Below are 22,485 nucleotides of genomic sequence, written 5' to 3'. Positions count from 1 at the left end.
GCTCGCCACACTATATAAAATCAACTCCACGCCGACGTGGATAGTGGGGGTATGAAAAGGTTTGGAGGATGCGTACCGCTGTGCTCGCCACGCTTCGGGTTGGCGTTGATAGTGGGGGTGGCGTGGGGGTGCATTTAACATTGTAAGCACCCATTAGGGTGCTTATACAATTAAAAATTGTATAGGGTGCTTAAATCGCATTGCATCGCAATGCATGCGGCTATATGGCAATATATGCGGTGATACAATGCATAAGATGCCATACGACTGAAAATCGTGGGCGCTGTGCTAGGAAACAAGTACCAACTAATTTTATGCTATTCTTGTAATGTCCTTGAAACATGGATTTATGCCAAATGATATTAAATTATTAAGGGTCCAATTTTTCAATTGTGAAGACTCCAACCACTGTTCAGCTGGTCTTACCTTTGCAGTAGATAGCAGTTCAGTTCTCCAGGAAAAGTCTTCCATTTGTGCACTAAAACAAATAATTGTTTACTTAGAATAACACCAAAGATGTCAATTGACACTACAAACTGTTTTCATAAACATTTGTAACTCGAAATTTCAAAAAAATAATATTTCTAATGTAATTTTGTTCGCCCATTTTTTTTTTTCGTTTTTATTTCAAATGTATATTAAAGTATTTTCAAATGACACTGTTGCTACATATATGATATAAAAAACAGCTTTGACACAGAGAGCCAATTCAATGACAAATAAAACACTGAGGCAGCTGTATTAAGCCTGGTAAAATGATAAAGTGGTGATGAAGTGTTAAGTGGAAAGTGATAACGCACAAGCCAATTAACTTCTGTCATTTTTCAAACACAGCTAATTGGTTCCACATTATCACCTCACCAGGCTTTATCTGTCCCATTGTTCTCAAATAAGAACACCAGGATCGAATGGAGTTGCATTTTTTTTTTGTGAATGTGAAAAATGTCAAACTTTTTACATGTCAACCTTATACTGTGTCATCATTTTGCATATGTGAACCTTTTTTCCAGTGCCGAGCTTATGCATGTCCATCTTTTGGGTTGTCCTAGACATGGTTAACCCACACACTGTTGACCTAATATACCACACCCTTAAAATTATTATTATTTTGAAGAAGTAACTGCAGAGGAATGGCAGCTAATTATACGAAGCAGCACAAAGAGACACACATTAAGTGGAGCTTGATCTGTGACTCTATGGGAGGACGATACAGAGCATCATGATGGAAAACTTGTGCATAAAAGTTCATCGGCCATGGTTACTGAGGTAGCAGGAGGTGGACTTCGTACTGAAGTTGTACTTTCTGCAGAAATTAATAGTGTGAAGTTGGATCATGATGTGGGCTCTGGTATCAACCGTGGAGCCTGCCAAGGGGCAGACCAGGGAACATATGATCCAAGAGATGCGGACTAGCAGCAAGTAGCTGGGGGGGAATAAATCATATTCCAGGTCTGAGGTAGGGGAATCAATTAAGTTACAGATCAGTGAAAGAGGAGCAGCAGACACTGAAGGATGTGGGGCCCGCCCGTTGGGGATTGGATGCCTCCAATGCTCCCAGTGACTGCTCTGCCTTAGATCTGCATCTACAAATGGTTCTTAAGTATGTGAAAGAGTCAGATGCTGCATTGGCTCTGAAGCGGATACAGCAGTTTAACGAATAGAAGGCTGCAGAATGCAACAGAAAAGAGGCTGCAGCAGAAAGAGAATCTGCCAGAGAGGTGGCAGAACCAAAGGAGGAAGCAAACTCCAGTTGGAGATAGCTCAACTCAACTGAAAACCTGTGACCGGTGATGTGAATTTCAACGGACAGCATCACAGCCATTTCCCTGTCTTTGAAATGGACAGGGACAGCCAAGTAATTTCCGGCTTGGTTGTGGATAATCAGCTGTTCCAGGACATTTCAACAGATACTCAAAGGTCTGACCCCTCTGCTAATAACAGGGAGACTGTAGGATGCATGGCAGTCAGGGAGGCTGCAGAGTACCAATCCCCTACAGCACCAGAAAAGCCAAGTGGGTATATTGACCCAAAAGCTGAGGATGTGAGCAGCATGCTCCCACCAGTAGCCCAAGATTTGTTTATGGAGGAAGGTGATTGAAGTAGACATACTCATGAAAGAGGCTATGTCCTAGAAAAGAAGTGAGACTTTCTGACTTTATGTACACAAATGTGTTTGGGACTACTGACTTGGGACATTTACTTACTCTACACATATCTGTCAATGTTGTCCCCGCGGTCTCTAACCCTATTGAACCATATGATGCATCTCAGGTAGTATGTAACATGCTGAACCTTGCAATGTTGGAATTCTGTGTTATGCTCCTGGGATGATCTGTAATAATGTTGCATCTTTTGTGATGGAGATAGGGGAGGGTGAGAAGGAGACAGGTATCTTGGTTAATTATTGCCAGTATCTGGAGTTAAACAGAGGTCCTAATTGTTTTGGGAATAAGCTACCAAAACCTAATAGTGGTAGGGGTGCTGCTGGTGATGTCATTAATGTTACTGTGCTAGAAGTTAACCCTGTTCTTCCAGTGATGTATGGCCGAGACATGGGGCCAGGGTACACTGACTGTACAAATGGGACAGATCCGAGTTGGATAGGAGTATGTAACTGATAATAATGAATGTCCTGTTACTAGGATTGCTGCTAACCCTGCTTCCCCTTAGGTAGGCCAGGATGCCTGCCCAGAAAAAGGTAAACATGGAAAGGGTGATAGTAATGTGCCTGATTTGATAAATGCAATGTTGTCAACATGCTCAGATAACCACATTCCTTCTCAGAGACCATGGAACTTAGATATTAAGTAGTTGTCTAATTGTAGGACAGCAGAAATGATCCCATGTAGTGTTGAAAATGTTCAGTTTAATTTCCAGGTATCCTATGAAGATCCACCATATAGGGATAATGGTGTAGACATTGATAATGTATTGTCTTGTACCAATGTGGAAAATTTTGAACCTGGAAGGAGTGACCTGGTGGGTCCTGTATACATTGCTAACATACCAGTTAAAGGTACTGCCAGGGTAAAATCGAAAGAAGGGTCTGTGTGGGTAGCTGCTGTTCCTACTCACTCCAAGCACACCCCAGGTAAGGAGGTAGTGCATTTAGCTGGGGAGAGGTAAGGTTGGTTCTGTATGTTACTTGGGGGGTAGGGGGTAGTGTATATGATCACTGGGGGTAGAAGGCGTAGGGTGGGACAACATGTCTATATGTCACTGTGTGGCCTTCAGCTCGCCAACATAAGAATGGGAGGACAATAACCAATCCTGCGGTAATCAATTTTTGTGGGAGCTTCAATAAAGTGCGGCGCTCCTGTGATTCTGCTGCATTTATTTCAAAATCCTCGGATCAATCCCTATTAATCGTATACGTATGCTTGGAGAGAGGGGATAGGGTTTTGAAAAGATGGTGCTGAATGGTTAAAAATGCGGATGTATATTTATCTTATCATGGGGTATATCATAAGCTGATAACGATCCATGCTTGTTATACATATCATTGATGGAGGATACAAGTAAAGATAAGATGTGGGAATAGATTGTATTGGTGTGTCACTCCAAACAGGGTTAAATTAACATCAAGTGCCAGTAAGAGTGCATACCTTACTTACACAAAAAGGGGGTATTAAACACACACACACAGCAGTATCTTTGGAAACTGGGTGCATACCCGTACTCATGATGTGATTGATAATAACATTCCTCAAAAGTTTTCTTAAAGGTCTCCTTCTTAAGTGGATGCTGTATGTAAAAGTATGTCCAAATCTCTTATAGTAAAAGATTCCTAAAATGTGTGACTTCCAATCTGTTGGGCAATGAGGGAGGTATGGAGATAGGGTCTGAATCCATGGTGTTAAATTGGTGTACACCAAAATGTCTAAAAGTTAGATCATACCTTCTCTCCAACCTTCACCTCATGGACACCTTCAGAAAGAGTGACACCACCTCCTTCCAACGCATTTCGAGCTTCTGTTCTTTATCAAGGTCCCCCCCCCCCCCGCAGGGTCAATGGGGATCAAATGACTTCAACAATGTCATTGTAGCCCCACCCCCTGCTGTGTGATGCCTGTATAACCAGCATTGCATGGCAGGGGTGTGACCACAATGATGCAATTGCGCTGGGCACACCCACAAATAGTACTGTTTCATTATAGCACCACCCTTGCCCTTTTTTTGTCCCACCTGAGGCCACTCCACCCTGCCTTATGGAGCTGGCTGCACTCTGCCATAGAGGGTAGCCAGAAAGTAGGCAACCCTGAGTTACCCTTACCACTGTAATCTGGGTGCACTTCATAAAATGCATTCAGATGTATGAAAAAAATATGAGATTTGTAACCTTATTCACTGCAATCTGATACAAAATTAAGATCAATGTAAACAATAAAAAAACTTACCATTTGGCGGAAACTTTCTCGGTACAGCCAAAGATCCAACTGTGAGTGTACTGTAAATAAAGAAACAAATGTGAATTAAATTTGTTAATTTTTAAACGGAATATTTTTGTATTGTTTTTTTTTGTAATAATCTTTTTTATTGAAATGTATAAGAGTACACATTTTATACAACAAAGAAAAGTCGTATTTATACACGTCATCATTTAGTAAGATTTACATATGTGGTATTTTCAAGTCAAAGGTCTACACAAAACACAGTATCCATGCTTTAGGAATGTTGAAGTGAATAACCTTGACATTCAATTATAACAATAAATTGTGTATATTCTGTATATTCTGATGTGCATTAAACTTTTGTACAGTATCTACTTCTGCTAGTTTCAGTACAATTATGCATTTTGTATGTTATGAAAATAAGTCATTGTGTCAAATATGTCTTTGGTCATGCATATACATATTAAAGTTGGTAACTGTAAACTAAAGAAAGTCTTTCTGAATTTTTCTTTTATTTATTTTATAGGGGTAATGCAGATGTCAAACATTATATAAAGTGTGTATTGGGAGAGGGAATTAAGGTAGAGGTGATTAAGTAGAGAGTACGGACAAAGTGTAGTAGTGGGAAGGGGAAGAAAGGGGAAATGGTAAGGAGGGGAGGTGAGTTTATATAAAATTGTAGTTAGTTGTGTATGTATGCAAGAAAGAGAGGGGAAAAGAGGAGGAGGAGGAGGAATAGGAGGAGGAATAGGAGGAGGAATAGGAGAAGGAGGAGGAGGAGGAGGAGGAGGAGGAGAAGAGCACCGAGTCTGGACTGTCCACCCACAGTCCCCAGTCATAGCAGAAATACAATAGTACCTCTATGTGCGGTTAAAGCATATGTTAATTTGTCTCACCACATTGGGTGTTTGAGTATCAATATAGTTATCCCAAAGGCGTAAAAATTTGGTTATGTGGGAACATTTTTGTACAGAAGCTTCTATCCACGACATTCTAAAGATGAAAAAGAGTTTTTCTTTAAACATGTTTAAGGATGGTGGTAGGTGTGAGATCCATTGTTGTAATATGCATTTGCGTACCACATTGGATATAATAGTTAAAAGGTATTTATTGTCAGATGAAAGCCTGGTGGAGGTATCCATTATGCCCAGGGTTGTCCATTCTGGGGTTAAAGTTATTTCTAAGGGATAGAATATTGACACAAATCGTTTCACATGGACCCAGAAGCTACGAATCCTTGGCCAATCCCATAGACAATGAAATAGTGTGGCTGGTGAATGATCGCATTTGAGGCAGGATGTAGACTCCAGCATACCTATTATACTAGCTCTAGAAGGAGATAAATAAACTCTACAGTATACAGTATGTATGTCATTTCAGCGTAAGAGGTGCTTGGCAGGACTGATAATGAATATTTTAGGGCGTTTATAATGTTAGCTATTTGGAGATGTGGAAAGTGTTCTAGCCAGGTAGTCATACCCGAACGATGATTAACTGAAAAGTAATAATATAAGTGAAAAATAAGTACATAGTAAAAGGAGATAGGTTTATTTGGGTGATCTGGTAGGGACATAGCTTTGTTTTGTGGATTATTCCATTCTTCTTCTCAAATATTTTTTAATAAGTCTTGTATGTAGTGAGTTGCCTGAAATAATGCAAAGGTGTTAATGCATGTAAAGGTATATTTATCCATGATCGGGTTTATAGATATAGATATTTGGAGATGTGTGTCAACTAAGTTACTAACTGTTTTTAGTCCAGAACGGTCCCATATATAAAAAGGGTAGTTATAGCCTCCATTTTGAAAAGCTGGGTTGTGGTATAAAGGAAGAAATAATGAATATGACGGAGACAGTTTCCAAGAGCGTCTTATTTTAAACCAAGTTGATCGAGTTGATGAGAAGATTGGATTTTCTAAAAGTGAGAGGGGTATGTCTTTTTTTTTGCATATGTAAAAAAGCAATAAAATGGATATTTGGTATTAGTTGTTGTTATAGGTCGGAATCTGCGTACTGACTTGCCGATGACATCCAATCTTTAATATAACGACAAATAGCAGCCTGATTATAAAAGGATGTATGGGGGAAGTTTATACTTCCTTCTTGTTTATTTCTTTGTATGAGTTTTAGGCTGATTTTGGGATTTTTGACAGACCAGATGAATCTGCGAAAAGCTTTAATTAATAAAGGAAAGACTTGGATAGGGTATAGGAGTTTAGGAAAGGAAATCATTTGGATAAGATGTGTTTGGCTTAAAAAATATAGTTGGATATTATGCCATTGTTTTAATTCAGTGACTACTTTATTTATGGCGGGTGTTATGTTTAAAGAGTAAAGTTGTGAAAGATGTTTCGGTAATTGTATACCTAAATATGGGATACTAGTGGGTGCCCAAGTGAGATTTAAATTGTGTGCCCATCTAAGATATCTGTCCGGTGATAGGAGTAATGCCACAGATTTTTGGATATTTATTGTGAATCCTGAAATTTCTCCAAATTGTGAAATTTTCTACATCACTTTGGTAGGACTCTCCTGTGGGTTAGAGAAGCATAGTAGTAAGTCATCTGCGAAAGCTAAAAGTTTTACTTCTCGTCTACCCATCTGAATGCCTTTATGAATGGAAAAAGTGTTTAAGGGGGTCTAGGGAAAGGTTAAATAGCAGGGGCGACAAAGGACATCCTTGTCAAGTTCCTCTAAAAAGGTGGACAGGTTGGCCAATTGGTCCATTTACTGACAACTTTGTCGATGGGTTATTATGAAAAATTTAATAAGGTTTATAAATCGAGGGCTAAATTCTCTCTACTATATAGGTGTGTCCATGCTATTATGTCAAATGCCTTTTCGGCATCAAGGCTTAACAACATATTTTTTTGTTATGTGAGTTATTAGCAGCTGCAATTGCAGTGATTGCGGCTCTTATTCCAGTTACCGAGTGACGAGTCTAGAAATGCAGCTTGTCCGTTCATAATATGTTGGAATAGTGTCACCATATCAGGACCTAAATCATCTTTGAAAAGCTTATAATATTCTCCAATAAAGCCGTCTGGACCGGGGGATTTATTCAATTTTAAGGAGTTAATGGTTGTAGTGATTACTTCTAGAGATATTTCTGCTTCCAGAATCTTTGATTGTGATATGGTTAGTTTGGGTAGGGCAGCTTCAGAGAGTAAAGATGTGGCGAGGTGGGTATTATCTGCGGCAGCAGAGTATAGGTTAGAAAAGCATGAATGAAATTTAGCTGCAATTTTATTGTGAGATGTTAAAAAATGTCCTTCATGTTTTAATCTTGGTATTCGTTTTCTTCTAGTCTTTTTGTGTACCATATACTGTAAGCCAATAATTTTCCAGCTTTTCCTCCATTCAAAATATTTATGTTTTGTGTAATCTACTTTCAGGTGAGCTTCAATTGTTAAGAAAGTATCTATTAATATATTAATAGTTTATGTTGCATGTAATCAGCTTTGTTGGGTTCAGAAGGGATGTTAAGATATGATTGATAGGCCTGGTTTAGATTAACCGCTTGAGTGGTGGGTTTTGGTGGGGCAGGACAAACCTACCAGGGCAGGTTTATTCTGAAGCATATGCGCCCTGTGATAGGCGAAATTACACCACATGACAAGAGCGGATTCAGCCATTGGCTGGACGCTCCTAATAAATATTCAAGCATGAGAGAACACTCTGGTGGTCAGCTTGAAGAAGCTAAACTTTCATTGTAGCGCTAGGGAATAATGACTGTTTGGTGTTAGTGCAGGAAATTTATTGTCCTCATGCTTTATTATCATACCAGGTGTTTATGTCTCCTCACTTAGGAGTTTGGTGGTATAAATACCTCACCAATAGAGGGTTATAATTAGAGCAGGAACTGCCAAAGCATACCCTATACCACCAAGTATAAGGGTACCAGTGTGGTGCATTAAACTAAATTGTACAATAGATAAAATTGTCCAGCAGATGGCACTACTGCTCCATGCTCTCAGATTCTGAGACATTCATACAAGAGGCCTTCTGTCCCAATCTCTGGGCATAACGCCAGATTGGAATGAATGGATACAATTAAAATCTAGACAATGTATAATATTTTAAACATTGTAGCTGCCTAAAACCCTCATCAATCTCCTTTAAAAAGTGAATAAACCATTACACTCCAGAAAGCCAATTTAGGCAAAATATTAAAAAGTGTAATCGGTGGAAACTATTTTGAGTTCCAAATTGAGTGCATAATAACATCCTGGTGGGGAATATACCCCTGTACATACCTAAGCACCATCACCTACAGTCATCTCTGCCTACATTTTAAATCTTTAAATCACAATTTTCTTCTTGATCATCACTAAGTGTATGTATGTCAATGTAATCTTTTAACCCCTTATTCGCTAACAGTGGCCGTCTCCTTATCCAGTTTATTCTTAATAAAGATAAAAGGAGTTTCCACTAATTCTAAAATATAGAAAAGGAATATTCACCAATTTTAGGGTGTTAATTTAATAATGTGTGCAGAACTCTAAAAAACCGTATACATCAGGTTTATCCTGCCCCAGCAAAACCCACCACAGGAATTTGTAAGCCCCCCTCCCTCACCTCTGCTCCGGCGTTAGTACGCCAGAGTTGCCACTGCTGCCTTAGCCGGCCGCCTGTCACATTCAGCAGTGACGCCGGCGGCAGGCTGGGGGATGATCGCGGCGGCTCGGGAGAACTCGGGTGCGTGAGCAGTCCCGAGTCCCCCGAGCTGCACCGACCATACCCGAGCCTGCCGCCGACCTCTCTGTAAAATGAGTGACGGGCGGCTAGCTAGCTGGTATGGGGAGCTCCGGCGTACCAATCGCCGGAGCAAAGGTGATGGGGGGGGGGGGGACGACGACGACAAGGTTTGTGGCGGGGGGTGGGCTGTCCACACCTGGACACCACTGGCGCGCACCTATTGTATATTAGTGGTATGCCCAGAGATTTTCCGGGACAGCCCGCTGCGGCAGCGCAGCTGAGCCCGGAAAATCTCCGGGCATACCACTCAACGGCGGTTCCAGCAATCCTGGAGAGGTGACGAGCACGGAAGGTGGACAGCCGCAGGGACAAAAAAACAGAAACCCGACAGGGACCTACCAGCCGAAGACTCCGGTGTATTAGAAAAGCCAGAAATCATAGCAAATGCATGTAAAGTGTATTAGAAAAGCCGGAAATCATAGCAACTGCATTGAAAAAGCCGGAAACCAGGTAAAGGTGTGCAGGACAGTTTCCCGACAGTCATTACCTCGACGTCGGGATCCCGACAGTCAAAACCCCAACACCCGGGGTCCCGACGGCCACCGGCTATTCTCCCTCGTGGGGGTTCACGACCCCCATAGAGGGAGAATAGAATAGGTGGTGAGCGTAATGCTCCCCACCGTGCCCGCACATCGGCTAATGACTGTCGAGATCCCGACTGTCGGGACCATATACCCCACCCAGGTAAAGTGTATCAGAAAGCCAGAAATCATAGTAAATGTATTACAAAAGCTTAACATCATAGTTAATGTATTGAAAAAGCTAGGAATCATAGTAAATGTATTGAAAAAGCTGGAAATAATAGTAAATGCATTGAAAAAGCAGGAAATAATAGTAAATGCATTGAAAAAGCCGGAAATAATAGTAAATGCGTTAAAAAAGCTGGAAATCATAGTAAATGTATTACAAAAACTGGAAATAATAGTAAATGCATTGAAAAAGCTGGAAATCATAGTAAATGTATTGAAAAAGCCGGAAATAATAGTAAATGCTTTGAAAAAGCATATGCAATCTATGGTAAATGGGCCCTGTTGTTTTGAGCAGCAGCATGCTTCTTGAATATAACAATGGCTAGAGAAAAACGAATACATTTATTGTGTAGGGTCAGGAACCTATGTCAGCTAAATTGCAAAAATATTATCAAAATCCTACTAAATCCTAAGGTCCCTGCCTTTTCCCTGCTGATGAATGAGCAACATGCACATCAATTGTTGTATTGCTTTGTATTGGGTGCTGCACTGTAATATTCCCTGCAGCACCCAGTTCCTGTAACTGTGTCGGAGCCAGCACTGCAAGCAGGGCAGTCTCTGGGGGCAGGTTGCACCTCCGGGATGCATGTAGCAACGAAAATGGGGTGCGGAGGGCGAGGCTACAATGATGCAATCGCACATCCATGCCCCGATTCCACTCACCCCTGATGGGGTCACCCCCCCCATCAAATTGTCCTACCTGTTACTCCCCCATGGGGCAGACAGAAAATCAGTATGTATATATGTTTTAAAGTGTTTTCTGTGGTTTCCGGCTTTTTTAATACACTTTACAATGCATTAACTATGATTTCTGACTTTTCTAATGCACTTTACATTGTTTCCGGCTTTTTTACTGCATTTGCTATGATTTCTGGCTTTTCTAATACACTAGTATACAGTGACTAGGTATACAAGCATTAGGTCAACACCTCTAGGCCGACATGCATTAAGGTTGACATGCAGGAAGGTCAACATGACTGAAGCTCGACATGGGTTAGGTCGACATGTCATTAGGTAGACATGGGGAAGGTCAACAGTCAAAAGGTCGACATGTGGTTATTCACCTTTTTGTTTTGAGCAGACATGTTTACCAACATTCATGCCCTACCATCCACCAGGCGTGGTGGTAGAATAAAATAATGTGCTGAGCATAGCGAGGCTCTGCACCCAAAGCATGGTGAGTGCATCGAGCCATTTGAGGGGACGCAGTGCTACAATTCACTGTCCATGTCAACTGTGACATGTTGACCTAACCCACCTTGACCTTCAGTCATGTCGACATTCTTGCATGTCAACCTTCAGTCAAGTCGACCTAGTGGTGTTGGCCTAGTTGCTGTCTATCCAATGATACATACCCAATACACTTTACATGGTTTCTGGCTTTTTCAATGCAATTACTATGATTTCCGGCTTTTCTAATACACTTTACATGGTTTCCGGCTTTTTCAATGCATGTACTGTGATTCCGGCTTTTACCCACACCTGTTAAAAACAGCATGCATCCAGTGGCGGGCTGGGCAGGGGAGCAGGGTGCCATATGCCCCCCGGGCCACAATGAGTTAAGTGTCCGCGGGCCAGCGGCTGTGTGCGTCTGGCGGCCGGGAGACATACAGTGGATGTTACCCGGCCGCACAGGTTGCATTGCATGGATAATCTGCACCGCTGATCAGGGAGATCGGCCATGCTGATTATTCTTTTTGGTCCGGCAGGGGGGTTGCGGGAGTGGCTAAACCAGGGGTGGCCAAAGCGTTGATCGCGACACCCTGCAGTGCTAATCCCTGTTCTGAAGCCTCTGCTGGCTTCAGCCACGGTCCCAGGGATGCATTGCGCTGGGTGCGCTTGTGATGTCATCACGCACCCGCGCACCACAAGGAGGCAGGACTCAGCGGTGTCACCATCTTGCAAGAAGGCTAAAAGGCATGGGCGGGAAGGCTAAACTGCTGTGGCTGCAGACTGAAGCGGGGAAGCGGCATTAAACAAAGTAATATGGGATTAATGTGGATTTTTTTTATGTGTGTTTAACTGCTATGGAGGAGGAGGCAGAAGGGGGAAGGAGGGGAGTTGAATGGGATGGAGCTTCGTGGCCCCTATAGGATAAAATGTAGGGACTTTAAAGTGGGGACATGAACTGCATGCGGGGGGTTCTATAAGCTGTTATGTGGGGGAAGGGGGTCTCTTCACAAGTGTAAGGTTATCCCAGTTACGACCTGTGATGAAGCCCCCCCCTTCTGTTTAATGTGTATGTATGTGTATAATATATATATATATATATATATATATATATCCTTCCAAGAAATCGGCACTCATACTCCAGTAACTATAGACTGCTCCGGGTGCACTCCTGGATAGACCAATCAAGATACATGCACTGCGGGCGGCACTCACGGAAATAAATACAAACGCAAGGTTTTAGTTTAACGTTTCAATTCTATTACGAATTTTCATCAGAAGCTGATGAAAATTCGTAATAGAATTGAAACGTTAAGCTAAAACCTTGCGTTTGTATTTATTTCCGTGAGTGCCGCCCGCAGTGCATGTATGTATATATATATATATATATATATATATATAAAATTACACAACTGTATATATTAGACTTCTTTTTTTCAGTGGACCCACAGTCATCGGGAAACCACCTAGTGCACTAGGTGGTTTTCCCGATGACTGTGGGTCCACTGACTGGTCCTTGCTGTTGAGCTGTGCTCCTAGGACTGTGTCGATAGGGGACTGATGGTTTCGGGACTGCCAGTGCATATGTGATGCCGTTTTCCTTCTTTCATTTTTGAGCATTTGTCTTATTGATGAGGATTGCCTTTTTTTAATATTTGCAGCTCAGCATTTGCTTTATTCTGTGACTCTGTACATACTTGTCATGTCTGAGAAGACTATCTCTTTAAATAGTCCCGCTTTATGATTGGGCTATGATATATTGATATATTTAGCACATTTGTGACAGCATTTTTATGTCATATTATATGATATTGCTAATATATTTTTTCTCTTTTCTTCCTCCTGTCTCTCCCATATTATTGCCGTATTTTATGAAATTGCATTTTTATTTATATATTTTTATTGACTTTTATATATATATTGAGGTTGTATAATAAGTGTGTTTTATATATGAGATATTAAAATGTATTTTTATGTATGTATTTTTTTATGTGATGTATATTTGCACATACTGATATTGTGATGTGGAACTTAGGTAAAGAAAATGTTAGCGTTTGATAATTACATTGACGGTGATCAGTGATAACAGCTGAAAGGGTTTGGAATGCCCTATATAAGAGCGGAGAATATCAGACTGGACACACCCCCCTGACTAAGTCCTTTGGCGTGACGAAACGCGTTGGGCGTATTTTTTTATGTGATGTATATTTGCACATACTGATATTGTGATGTGGAACTTAGGTAAAGAAAATGTTAGCGGAACTTAGGTAAAAAAAAATCTGTCTCAGCCCAACAGTCTCTCACGCTGTGGAAATGGACCTCTCGCCGGCACCAGCACTCGTTCAACCCGATAGACGCAACCACGTCCTCAGTCTTAGGCCACCTAAGACGGAGGACGTGGTTGCGTCTGACTATCGGGTTGAACGAGTGCTGGTGCCGGCGAGAGGTCCATTTCCACAGCGTGAGAGGCTGTTGGGCTGAGACGGAGACCGTGAGGACTGTTACACCCTTGTATCGCTGATGTTGTATTCACCTGTCACCTTCACCTATGCTGGCAAGCTGAAACCTCTGTGTATGTGAGCTTTGTTATTAGTAAAGGAACTGTTTTACATTCTGCTCATTGGTGCACTTCTCCTATTTTTTTCTTCAAAGTACACTGATGGACCGTGGTTGAGTCTGGGAGATAGCTGCACACTACGGAGGAATAATCTGTTGATTGACACCTGAAGGGTTTTGCGCAGTGGTATCATTTTTCTAATATATATATATATATATATATATACAGTGGTCGAAGTGGGGCGGTATATGGGGGTATGGCATACCCCCACTTTAATCTGAAGATAAAAAAAAAAGTTATTTTTCCCCCTCAGGATGCTCTCTGATCACTCAGCAGCACATATTGTGCTTTTGTAATACCCCTGTACAACGGGGCAGTCTGGCAGGGGACGTTGATGGACAGGGGGGTGTCCGAAGGTGCGCACTATATTCACTCTTTACTTTTCCATACCCCCACTTCAAAATTTCCATACCCCCACTTCAAAATTTCCACTTCGACCACTGTATATATATATATATTATATATATATATATATATATATATATATATATGCAGCTATTCCCTTAGGCTCTTGAATTTGAGCTTTAGGAAAGAAAGAGGCGGCACTCCAAGGATTTAGTAAAGTAGCGAAATCAACAGCGACGTTTCAAGGCCATTCGGCCTTTTCATCAGGAGGCCGTCCAAAGTGCAGTGAGTGCTGTGCAAAACAAAGGTCTGAGCTGCAGCTCTCTTACCTGGTTATATGGCTTGTGCGTGTCCGTGTGTCTCTGCTTCCTCGGCGTTTGACAGAGCCGTGCTTCCGGGTGCATCAGCTACTCCCCCTGCGTGCGGTTGTTGCTTAGCGCTTGAAGGGTAAGAGGGACAAATAAATCAGACCAACTACAAATCGTTGGATATGTGTGATAAAACATGTGCAAACATATATAAATTGTATAGTGCTTGCCAAGCCATATGTGTGCTAATCAGTGCATGTGTAATGATACAGAATAAAATATTTAAAAGACGCACTATGTCCTGTGCCTGTAGGTGCCTTTTTACAGTTAGTAGATTAACTCAATATTGTTTTGCAATACCTACTGCACTTTGTCCTACACGGTACAGTTATTATTATAATGTACAGAAAAATATATTGTTAGTTTACTGCTCCATTGTTTTACAGAAAGTTGTTAATACTAATACTGTATGAAAGTCCAGTTTTTGTTGAGGCTTTGTTATAACTGTGTTCCTGTCAAATGAAAGCATCCCATGCTATCATTTCGTTTAGTCCCGCTGGTGCCATCGTATTGAGCCTATATATCCATTGTGCTTCTTTTTGTGTCAACACTTTTTGTCTATTGCCGCCTCTGCTGAGAGCGGGAACATGATCTATAATTTTACACTTGAGATCTGCCAGAGTGTGTCCATTTTCTTTGAAATGCCGGGCTACCGGTTGGTTGATGGATTTTCCGTGTAGGCTGGCTGAGATGGCAGACCTGTGTAATGCCATTCTGGATCTCAGGTGTACTATAGTTTGCCCCACGTAATATTTATTACATGGGCACACTATGATATAGATGATAAAGGGAGTTTTACAGGTAAGTACATGTCGGATTTTGTATGTTTTTTCCAGGTGTGGATGTTTAAAGCGGACTCCTGGTTCTAAATAACTACAAGCTGTGCATGATGGGCATCGGTAACAACCCGGTTTCTTTTCTTGGATGTTGAATATTGTAGCTTTAGGTTTACTTTCAATATTTGACCAACATGTCACGTAGATTTTTTCCCCTCCGGTAGCTGGGCATTATTGTTTTCTGGCTGAATGTCGGCAGTTGTTTGTCACATTTTACTATAGGCCAGATCCCTTTTAGAGCTCTGGATAGCATTCTCGTGGCAGGGTTGTATGTGGTCACAAATGGTATTTTTTCAAACTTCTTATTTTCTGTTGTTTTTGATAAGAGCTGTTGTCTTGGGATCTTCTCTATTTGTTCCTTCTGTTTTTTCAGATCTGACGGTTTGTATCCTCTTGCAGCTAATTTATTGGTCATAACCTTGAGATCTATGTCCCGCTGTGTTGTATCGCTATCAATCCTTGCTACCCGCATCAATTGAGATTTGGGGAGACTGCGTTTTAGCGCCGGGGGGTGATTGCTGCTATACTGTAGGAGTGTATTCCTGTCAGTATCCTTGTAAAAGACTGCAGTTTTGATTTCGCTGTTTTTGATGCTGATGGTAGCATCTAAATAGTTGACTGTCTCTTTATCCATGTTGTATGTGAATTTTATGGGGCTATTGCTTCACTTTGGCCTGACCATATAAGCAGCAGGTCGTCTATATAGCGCGTATACATGACAATGTTTTGACTGATGTTGATGTCAGAAAAGAAGAATTCGTTCTCCTATTCGAACATGTATACGTTGGCTAGAGAGGGCGACACGTTCGACCCCATTGAACAACCTGTGAGTTGTAAGAAGTATTTCCCGTTGTGGATAAAATAATTTTTGGTGAGAGTCAACTCCAGCAGCGTCAGGAACAGCGTAAGGTCGAGGGCCATGAACTTGACTCTGTGTAGGAAACCCTGCATCGCAGATAATGCTCCGGAGTGTGGTATTACCGTATAGAGGTTTTTTACATCAAGAGTGCATAGTGTGGAATTTTCTGGAAGAAGTTGTATTTTATCCAATTTTAAAAGCAGTTGGGTAGTGACCTTTAGAAATGTCCTCTGTTTAGCTAAATAGGGTTGAATGAGTGAGTCCAAAAATTGTGAGACAGGCTGAAAAAGTGACCCCGGATTTTGAGAATCTTTATGTATTTTTGGAATACTGTAAATGACCGGGTTGATGGGAAAGTCTTGAGTTAATGTTTTGTGGACTTTTTTACTTATATGTCCTTCTTGGTAAGCTTGTGTTAGGACTGTGTCCAATTCTTTTTTAAAAGACTTGGTAGGATCGCCCGGTAATTTCCTGTAAGTGGCGGTGTCAGATAATGGGCCTTATTTTGGTTCATTCTTTCTGACAAAATCCTTCTTAGATGGGCAAAACCATGTGCACTGCAGGTGGGGCAGGTGTTACTTGTGCAGAGAGAATTAGATTTGGGTGGGGTTTTACTTCAAAGTGAGATCTATATTGCAGTGTAAAAATAAAGCAGTCAGTATTTTCCCTGCACAGAAACAAAATTACTCACCCAAATCTAATTCTCTCTGCACATGTTACATCTGCCCCCCGCTGCAGTGCACATGGTTTTGTCCATCTAAGAAGGATTTTGTCAGAAAGAATGAACCAAAATAAGGCCCAATGGGGCAGATGTATTAAGCCTTAACAAGAGATAAATACATGGGTGATAAGGAGAGATAAACGTCCAGCCAATCACCTGCTTACTGACTTTTTTCAAACACAGCCTGTAACATGGCAGTTAGCAGGTGATTGGCTGGACGTTTATCTCTCCTTATCACTCTTGGATTTATCTCTTGTTAAAGCTTAATACATCTGCCCCAATGTGACATCCAGATCTCGAATGTACTTTTCAGTATCCTGCACCACTATACCCCCACCCTTATCTGCGGGGCGTAGAGTGATGCTGGAATTCTGAGCCAAATTTCTCAATGCTGTGACCTCCTATTGATCCATATTAGTCCATTTTTTGGGGGCATTTGTATGGAATTTATGCACCGATTCGTCGATTATTTTGAGGAATGTCTTTTTACATACATGCACTGATTAGCACACATATGGCTTGGCAAGCACTATACAATTTATATATGTTTGCACATGTTTTATCACACATATCCAACGATTTGTAGTTGGTCTGATTTATTTGTCCCTCTTACCCTTCAAGCGCAACGGAACCCGAAGCGTCCAGGGTTGCTAAGCAACAACCGCACGCAGGGGGAGTAGCTGATGCACCCGGAAGCACGGCTCCGTCAGACGCTGGGGAAGCAGAGACACATGGGCACGCACAAGCCATATAACCAGGTAAGAGAGCTGCAGCTCAGATCTTTGTTTTGCACAGCACTAACTGCACTTTGGACGGCATCCTGATGAAAAGGCCGAATGGCCTTGAAACGTCGCTGTTGATCGTCGCTGTGATCTTTCACTATGAACTTATAAAAATTTTTTCGCTACTTTACTAAATCCTTGGAGTGCCGCCTCTTTCTTTCCTAAAGCTCAAATTCAAGAGCCTAAGGGAATAGCTGCATATATATATATATATATATATATATATATATATATATACACATATATAAAGATGCGGGATAACCGGCACTCCTAGATGCTGTGCTGGATATAAATTGCCCCGGTGCCTTCCTGACACGGAAGGTGCGTGTATACGGGGAAACAGAGAGGCGGCACTCGGAGACGGTGGTAAATGGCAAAAACCCCCTAAGGTGGTTTAATGTGACACACAGCAACGTTTCGGGGCTGCGCCCCTTTCTCAAGCAAAGTCAAACAACAAGTCTTGTTGTTTGACTTTGCTTGTGAAAGGGGCGCAGCCCCGAAACGTTGCTCTATGTCACATTAAACCACCTGAGGGGTTTTTTGCCATTTACCACCGTCTCCGTGTGCAGCCTCTCTGTTTCCCCCTATATATTATATATATATATATATAATCTCATATACAAATGCAGCAAACCAAAAGTCCAATGCACCTGAACAGACCAGCACATCCAATACTTCCAATGATGTAAAAGAAGAAAGTTTAATAAAGGGTCATGATACTCATCACACTGGCGGACAGCAGCTATCATTCATCCACATATCCAAGTGGTAGCAGCACAATAATGTCCCATCCAAGAGCAGCACCCTGACGGGCCGTTTCGTAGGAACTGGAGAGGTGGGTTTGGCAATAGGAGGAGAGATAATACCGAATTTACTGATGTTGACTCCTCTCAGAGTGAAACAGAACAGATACCTAAGGGTGCTAAGGCATCTTTTTTAGGAGAGGGCGCATCGACACGCACCAGGCCAAGAGGAAGAAACCCTGCAGAAGGGGTGGCTCAAAACACAGAAAAAAACAAAAGCAGAAAGGGGAGGGGGAAATAATGGTCTTTAACTTTTCGGCTTATCAGCTCACGGGACCTGAGTTAGAGGTATTAAATAAAGGCCTCACTTTTGTCCCTACTTACAGACAAAAAATCTTTGACTGTGAGACTGAGCTATACCGTTTCCACCGCCAACTTAGGTTGAAGGACCATTTTGCCAGACATAAGTCTAATACGTCTGACAATGTTATCAATCCCTTTAAAGTTTGCTCCACTTTCGATCCCCCCCAGTAACAATGCATCCATAGACACAGTTATGCGTCTTGTACGCAATGAAGCACTGCCAGAGTTCAAGAAGGCTCGGATTCAGAGATCCAACCTCTCACGTGAACAAATGTTGGCCCTGGGATCACTACGTGATAACAAGGCCATCATTATCCGCCCCGCCAGTTGCCAGACATTTTGCCTATTGCGGTCATAAGATTAATGAATTCAAGTTTATGCCTATCGACCATATACCCCCACTGAGAAGAGGGGGGGACAGACACAGGCGTCTACTCCAACGTGAGAGCCAATGGATCTACAATCTTCAATCATTGGCACCCCAGGGACTTAATGAGGAGATCAACATGTCAATTTTCATTTAGTCTGGCTGAGTGGGGTGTTCCTGATCGGACACATGTGGTCAGTATTTGACCACGGACCTTAATGTTATATTTTTGCTTTAGCTTGTGATTTGTCTTGAGTGTGTCCATTTTTTCCTTTGTATTTTTTCCTGTTCTATTTTTCTGATTTGATATATGGTGAGGCTTGGTGGCTGGCTGGCATTATACATAAACTATATTCTTTATATAAAAAAGCACTTTGCACACTGTTATTAATAGTGGTGCAGTGCAATTAATGTATGGTAACATCCATTATCTCTTTTTAGTGAATATTTGGATCAGCCGCCACCACGTCTCCTCACGCACATATTTTGTATCTTTATCTAAAAAAAAATTCCGATTTGTACATTTATGCTCTGCAGGAGCTTTGGTGTTTATAATCTGGCCGGTAGGGCATTTTGACAAATGTGTATATATCTTTGATGTAAGTGTAAAGGTGCTGGTGTTATTTATATGTAAATTATTAGAAAATGTATGGGAGTACCGCGCTGCCATGGCAACGGTGAGGCGTCCTGCACACTTCCTACCTGTACGCCCGCTAATACAGCTCCCCGGGTCTGCGGCCGTCGTCTTTTAGTTCCACTTCCGGTTCTTTGGTTCCAGAGTGAGGGGCAATGACACGGCTGTGTGATACGGCGCTGATATGGCTGGAACGCGGCGGGAGAATGTGGAGTGATCGCCCTATGCCTGGTAAGTAGTGGTAAATCCCACTGTGTTATAAGGGTCTGGTATACTTACAATCAGTGGTTACCCTTTGAAAAAGGCGTTTGATCGCCGAAACGGCCCGTCAGGGTGCTGCTCTTGGATGGGACATTATTGTGCTGCTACCACTTGGATATGTGGATGGAAGATAGCTGCTGTATATAAAATGCTGACGCTACCTCTCTGACAACTTCTGTCGGGGTTAAGGGCTGAGGCTTCTGGACAGAGGATGCTATGAGGGGGAGGCCTGATTTTTTTCCGCTACTTTACTAAATCCTTGGAGTGCCGCCTCTTTCTTTCCTAAAGCTCAAATTCAAGAGCCTAAGGGAATAGCTGCATTTATCCACAATCCTGGGAAGGCACCAAGGTAGTTGCTTCTTCGTCCGGAGTGCTGAACGGACCAATCCTCTATATATATATATATATACAATAGTTATGTTCATTTTAACAGTTGACATTTTGGGAAATGGGTGAATAATATTCCCTACTCCCAATTTGTTAGTTAGGAGAAATTGTGCCACTCTTGAAAAATTTGATGAACAATCTGCAGCAAACGATTTATTGATAAAAAATATCCTCCAAAATTAGTTAACAACTGTCAGAGAAAAGCTCGTGAAAGAGATCGGAATGAACTCTTGCAGTATAAAAAACGTGAAAATAAAACTGAAAATGTTGTTCCTTTTGTCACAAAATTTAATTCTAAGAGTTCTTCTATCAGAGATATCCTTGGTCGACATTGGGATATTTTATTGCTTGACCCTCTCTTGAAAGATGTTTTTGGTACTCTTTACCTATAAGGGCGCCCACGATTTTGATCGTGGGCATCGTAAGGTAAAAAAAATTGCGTCAGTCGCATCGCATGCGACCAAAAAATCGCATGCGATGTGACCGACGAGATTACCGCGATTTCCCATAGGGAACAATGTTAAATGTCCCAATTGACCCGATTTTCCATAGGGAACAATGTTAAATGGCCCACAGAGGCCAAATAGGCACCCTGAAGTGTGAAATGGGCCCCCCAATTGTTAATGCCACCCAACGATTAATGTCAACCCGAAGTGTGGCGAGCGCAGCGAGCCTGTGAGGGGTGGCGGTACGCGTCCTACGACCTTTTCATACCCCCACTATCCACGTCGGCGTGGAGTTGAGAATAGAAAGTGCCTTCCTGACACGGAAGGTGCGTGTATACGGGGAAACAGAGAGGCGGCACTCGGAGACGGTGGTAAATGGCAAAAACCCCCTAAGGTGGTTTAATGTGACACACAGCAACGTTTCGGGGCTGCGCCCCTTTCTCAAGCAAAGTCAAACAACAAGTCTTGTTGTTTGACTTTGCTTGTGAAAGGGGCGCAGCCCCGAAACGTTGCTCTATGTCACATTAAACCACCTGAGGGGTTTTTTGCCATTTACCACCGTCTCCGTGTGCAGCCTCTCTGTTTCCCCCTATATATTATATATATATATATAATCTCATATACAAATGCAGCAAACCAAAAGTCCAATGCACCTGAACAGACCAGCACATCCAATACTTCCAATGATGTAAAAGAAGAAAGTTTAATAAAGGGTCATGATACTCATTCATCCACATATCCAAGTGGTAGCAGCACAATAATGTCCCATCCAAGAGCAGCACCCTGACGGGCCGTTTCGTAGGAACTGGAGAGGTGGGTTTGGCAATAGGAGGAGAGATAATACCGAATTTACTGATGTTGACTCCTCTCAGAGTGAAACAGAACAGATACCTAAGGGTGCTAAGGCATCTTTTTTAGGAGAGGGCGCATCGACACGCACCAGGCCAAGAGGAAGAAACCCTGCAGAAGGGGTGGCTCAAAACACAGAAAAAAACAAAAGCAGAAAGGGGAGGGGGAAATAATGGTCTTTAACTTTTCGGCTTATCAGCTCACGGGACCTGAGTTAGAGGTATTAAATAAAGGCCTCACTTTTGTCCCTACTTACAGACAAAAAATCTTTGACTGTGAGACTGAGCTATACCGTTTCCACCGCCAACTTAGGTTGAAGGACCATTTTGCCAGACATAAGTCTAATACGTCTGACAATGTTATCAATCCCTTTAAAGTTTGCTCCACTTTCGATCCCCCCCAGTAACAATGCATCCATAGACACAGTTATGCGTCTTGTACGCAATGAAGCACTGCCAGAGTTCAAGAAGGCTCGGATTCAGAGATCCAACCTCTCACGTGAACAAATGTTGGCCCTGGGATCACTACGTGATAACAAGGCCATCATTATCCGCCCCGCCAGTTGCCAGACATTTTGCCTATTGCGGTCATAAGATTAATGAATTCAAGTTTATGCCTATCGACCATATACCCCCACTGAGAAGAGGGGGGGACAGACACAGGCGTCTACTCCAACGTGAGAGCCAATGGATCTACAATCTTCAATCATTGGCACCCCAGGGACTTAATGAGGAGATCAACATGTCAATTTTCATTTAGTCTGGCTGAGTGGGGTGTTCCTGATCGGACACATGTGGTCAGTATTTGACCACGGACCTTAATGTTATATTTTTGCTTTAG

General features: G+C 42.1%; 1 protein-coding gene across 1 annotated transcript in view; it reads right to left on the bottom strand.

The window, feature by feature from the left end:
• The window catches only part of PGAP1 (post-GPI attachment to proteins inositol deacylase 1), a 466,817-nt gene that overhangs the window by 212,050 nt on the left and 232,282 nt on the right, over positions 1-22,485 (bottom strand). Inside the window, exons 11-12 of the mRNA XM_083153565.1 lie at positions 4,398-4,447; positions 427-478 (exon numbers count right to left, since the gene is read on the bottom strand). Coding sequence (XP_083009691.1) covers positions 427-478; positions 4,398-4,447 — 102 coding nt within the window. The remainder of the gene's footprint in view (positions 1-426; positions 479-4,397; positions 4,448-22,485) is intronic.

Source organism: Crinia signifera, chromosome 7, assembly GCF_055691185.1.
Source record: "Crinia signifera chromosome 7, ASM5569118v1, whole genome shotgun sequence".
NCBI classification, from domain to species: domain Eukaryota; kingdom Metazoa; phylum Chordata; class Amphibia; order Anura; family Myobatrachidae; genus Crinia; species Crinia signifera.
This window is presented reverse-complemented; position numbering and strand designations above follow the sequence as displayed.